This window comes from Cynara cardunculus, assembly GCF_001531365.2.
Source record: "Cynara cardunculus var. scolymus isolate 2C chromosome LG 15, CcrdV1, whole genome shotgun sequence".
NCBI classification, from domain to species: domain Eukaryota; kingdom Viridiplantae; phylum Streptophyta; class Magnoliopsida; order Asterales; family Asteraceae; genus Cynara; species Cynara cardunculus.
Window position 1 is genome coordinate 17,045,635 of NC_037542.1, and position 4,703 is coordinate 17,050,337.

The 4,703-nt window shown below is 33.7% G+C and overlaps 1 protein-coding gene across 3 annotated transcripts in view; it reads right to left on the minus strand.

Annotated features, from left to right (window-relative positions):
- Positions 1-2,205: 2,205 nt before the first annotated feature.
- LOC112527286 (glutamate--cysteine ligase, chloroplastic) overlaps positions 2,206-4,703 on the minus strand; it is a 10,791-nt gene continuing 8,293 nt past the window's right edge. For all 3 annotated transcript variants that reach the window (XM_025137829.1, XM_025137828.1, XM_025137827.1), the window contains exons 13-17: positions 4,114-4,206; positions 3,933-4,013; positions 3,787-3,856; positions 2,602-2,717; positions 2,206-2,517 (exon numbers count right to left, since the gene is read on the minus strand). In XM_025137829.1, coding sequence (XP_024993597.1) covers positions 2,629-2,717; positions 3,787-3,856; positions 3,933-4,013; positions 4,114-4,206 — 333 coding nt within the window. In that variant the 3' untranslated portion in view covers positions 2,206-2,517; positions 2,602-2,628. The remainder of the gene's footprint in view (positions 2,518-2,601; positions 2,718-3,786; positions 3,857-3,932; positions 4,014-4,113; positions 4,207-4,703) is intronic.

Genomic DNA, 4,703 nt, shown 5'->3' on the forward strand with positions numbered 1-4,703 from the left:
ATTCCTAATAACAAACTACTGACTCAACAACCTCCAAACGATTCCATTTATAAACATGTCTGAACAAAATACCTCATGAGCATGTAGGATGTACTTGCTTTGTTTTGAACATATAAAATCAACATCTGAATGAACAATTGGTATGCCAGCTTATTATGGCATGTTGTACTTTAATTTCATTTATGAATTTTGGTACCTAACAAAGAAAATAAAACCAAATTAGCAAACATTACTCATAACTCATAATGGGTGACATCAGGTTGGAGTGGTTGTCATGGTGTTGTCAACCACTCAATTGTGGTTATCTAACATCCAAAGCAATGTAATTAAGAGGGTAAGTTGTCTTCCTCATTAATATTATAACCATTTTATATTCTTAAGGTCATCCTTCACTTCAATTAATTCTAACATCAAATAATTCCATTCAGCTGTTCTCAGTACATGGTAAAGACTAACCGGTCGTTTATCAAATTGTTGTCGAGTAAGCATTTACAGTTACCATGTCAGATAATATTATCAGCTATCAAAATGATTTGTTTGTAAGTATCTCATACCTAATAAACAATGACCAGATAAGGGTTTTATCTCTCGCTTACTAGGTAAGATAGTCGACCCTTGTCTTGCTTACTCGGTGAGGTAAATGACTTGAGAAGCGCTTATTTGATAAGCGTTTGATAAACGACCCTTTGAGGAACCATATTCTGCCTTCAAAATAGAAAATGAAAACTATGGGTTTTATTATACAATTCATCATCAGATGTATAGTCTTGTAAAAAGCCGACCTCAGTTTGTAATACTATGAGGTGGACCTGGTGTATTGTGTATTATTCATAATAAATAATTGTGAACATTATTCATTATTCATTATGAACATAACGTATTTTCAACCAACAAAGTTTGTAACACCATGAGGTGAACCTAATGTATTATTCATAATGAATAACCCTGAATAATCATAGATATTACACAGTACAAATCCCATGTATTTTCAACCAACACAGTTTGTAATACCATGAGGTGAACCTGATGCATTATTCAAAATGAATAATCATGAATATTATTAATCATTAATACCATGTATTTCACATTTCATGACACCATGCATTTTTATTATGAGTAATATTTATCATGAATATTCCTAATGAATAAAACATAAATAGTTGGTTCTCCGGATCTTCAAAATATTTATGATTCTTATTTAAACCCACCTGTATAACAAACCAACTAAGCACGGTAAATTCCACACAAAGTAGGATCTGAGAAAGGTAAGATGTACACAGCATTTCCTCTAACCAAAAAGGTAAAGAGGCTATTTCCGTGAAGACTCTTATTCATGGTCTAAGATACCTGCCTAAAAGATCATAATTCTTCTCAAATGCAGAGCATTTCACATAAACTAGTGGGAGCAGAAAGCTACAAAAAGCAAAAAACATCCCTCATTAAAAAGGTTGCAAAAAACAAACAAGTATACTGGTAAACAACTAACATGGTAGGTCACTTAGGAGCACATGGGAGCATGTCAGCTTACACATGGACATGAATGAGTTGCAAAAGAGATCCCATGTATTTCACTGACATGGTGATACCATTGCTTCCTAAAAACCAAACTGAACCACTATACTTGACCTCTATCCCATATGTCACTGGTATGGTGATACCGTTGCTTCCTAAAAACCAAAGCTCAAACCAAACTGAAACAGTAAATCTAACTCAAAAATAGGAGCAGTATGTAGACCTGACCTCTGTCCCATATGTCATTGGTATGGTGATGTCATTGCGGACTCTTGACCTCTACTCCAACTAGTAGAAGCGGTTGTTTATCCTATGGCTTCCTAACCCAGACCAAGGGCCTGTTTGTTAACAGCTTAATAAGCTTAACAGCCATACACGACTGCTTGGTAGTGGCTTATTTAGTAAGCTTCTAGGGGGGAGCTTTATGCAGAAAGCCAAGTTTTTTCCAAACTTGTCCTTCCTGGTTATAGAATATGCTCATTTCATCTATGAAAAACCCTCCCAAACAAAAACCTTTTCGATCTATATAGACAGATTAATTCACACAGACAACTTTATCGATACAGGACTTAATAGAAAACCAACCAAAGAACCCCTAAATAAGCTTTTTCCTTTGCAAATAATTGCATCAGAAAAGACTGATCTAGTTACTGGATGACTAAAACCAATCAGATTAAAGAGACAAACCTTGTTATCAGGACATGATATTATTGGTTTGCAATATGATGGTGAACTGGTTACAGCCCTTTAACCCAAATGATCAGTCTGATTCAATTCGGTATTCAAACAATCGAATGGTTCTCTTGAAAGAAACACAAATACATAAGATCACTTAAAAGAAATTCTGCAGGTGTACAAAGGACTCTTACGGTTCTTGGAGCAAAGTAAACCTCAGAAATCTTAAATGGTATAACTCACTAAATGTATCTGGTATCACTTGTTGCATTAAGATCACACCAGGCACGAATTCCATGATGGCTGAATTCCATACGACACATCTTATTCCTACAAAATGACGTGCGTAATTTATTGTAAAGTGTAAAAAGAGAGTGAAGGGAGACCTGTAGATAATGGCTAAAAGATACATACGGATATATGGACATGAAGTTGGGCATCTTAGTAAAGCAGTTCCTCAAATACGGGATCCACATTTTGTCCCCATTTCCCATGGTACAAATCGAGGAGCTTCTCTGCTGGTGTTAAACCTGAAGCATAGAGATATACATGTCAGTCAGATTTTCTGGTTGAAGCCACACTACACCGTTTAAGTTTGTGCACTGAGGGTGCTTTTAGTACACTGGGCAGGACAACACAAAACAGGGATTGACAGTTCCACGTTTGGCAGGACTTTTATGTCAGACATTTATGTGGAACAGTGTTCCCTGTTCCACTCCCACCCCATGGAACAAGGTGGAATAGACCTATATTTTAATGATATAACCTCAAAATAAAACCTAATTCTCTTCCAAAACATCAAATAGCCTCCCTTTTTACATGTTATTCATTCTTTAAATTTTATTTATTGTATTTTATGCCTTTTAAACTTTCACTTTACTGTCCTCAATATATCATTTTTATATGGTTTCTATATTTTGATTAATTTATTTAATTTATTAAATATAAATAAAAAATAATGTGGAAAAGGTATAAAATAAAAATTGGAAACTACATTAACTTTTTATTTTTGTCATTTTAATCGTCTTGGCGAAAACTTTCTAATAATATGTTTTGTTATAAAAATATTTATCTTATTATAATTTAATAAATTACATGAATTAATCAAAATATATAAACAACTCATTAGGGATAAATTGGTCATTTTATATGTTCTATCATGTACAGTTTTGTCTTATCAAAATTGAACAGTTGTTCTGTCTGGATACCAAACGCGCCCTTAGTACTAAACTACTCCCTCCGTCCCAAAATGGATGTCCATAATGAAAAAAATACATGGTTTTAGAAATATGTAACTATTTACACTTTTTTAATTAACTAAATGGCAATTTTACCCGTAGTAACAGAGGAAGTAATGGATTTCTCCATCTTATAATTAAGGGTAGAACTGAAAAGTAGACATTAACTTTTGAAAATGGACCCTTACTTTGGGAAAAACAAATATTGAATTGTTGACACTTATTTCGGGATGGAGGGAATATAATTGTTGACCTCCCATCGGATAAAAGCATGAGAGAAAAAAAATCAAATGCATCAATCACCAAAGGTAAGTAAGATAACACAGATATAAAAAGCCAATGAAAAAGACGCCTAATTCACCTGTTCTAACAACATCTGCCACTTCATTTAAGAATCCCGTTTCCTTGTATCCTCTCCTCTCCAGGCCGTCCTGTGTAAAAGGTGTATGTTAAGATGATCCACAATCGATTCACCAACATAAGTATCAATCGAAGTTTCATAATTACCTTTGCGAACTTCACAACTTCTTCAGCAACATGTTTCAACAATCCATCACGGAATGGGGTTTTCAGACCACTTACAGGCACCTGAAACATAAATTCGTAGAATGCTCATGATAGTGTGGATTGTATAACGAGAAAAACGGATCCATAAGTAAGAAAAATACTTTTCTTATGTCATATTTACCTTATTTCTCAACATTTGTCGTTCTTCCTGAGTCCAATCAGCTGTCATGTCCAAAACATTTTGCAGAGAAACATCATCGTACAATATGCCCACCTGTTGTTCAGTTGCACTATAGTGAGATCTAACAGTTGGCATTCAACCAAGTATAGACAGTAAATATGTAGAAACAAAAAAGAAATAACAGACATTTTCATGCGTTTTGTACACTGAACATGACTAAACAAAATTGGGATCGTGGTCCTATGTTTGACAGGACTTTTATGTGGAACAGTCGAACCAGAGTGGAACAAAGTGGAACAGGCATGTTCCACCCCCACCCCATGGAATAAGGTGAAAAAGACCTATATGTTACCAATATAACCTCAAAATAAAACCTAATTCTCTTCTAAAATATCAAATACGCCTCCCTCTTTCCCTTTTATTCATTCTTTAAATTTTATTTATTGTATTTTATGCTCTTTAAACTTTCATTTTATTGTCCTCAAAATATTATTTTTATACCGTTTCTATATTTTGATTAATTTATGTAATTTATTAAATATTAATAATAATAAAATAATATAGAAAATGTATAAAATAAAAATTGGGAA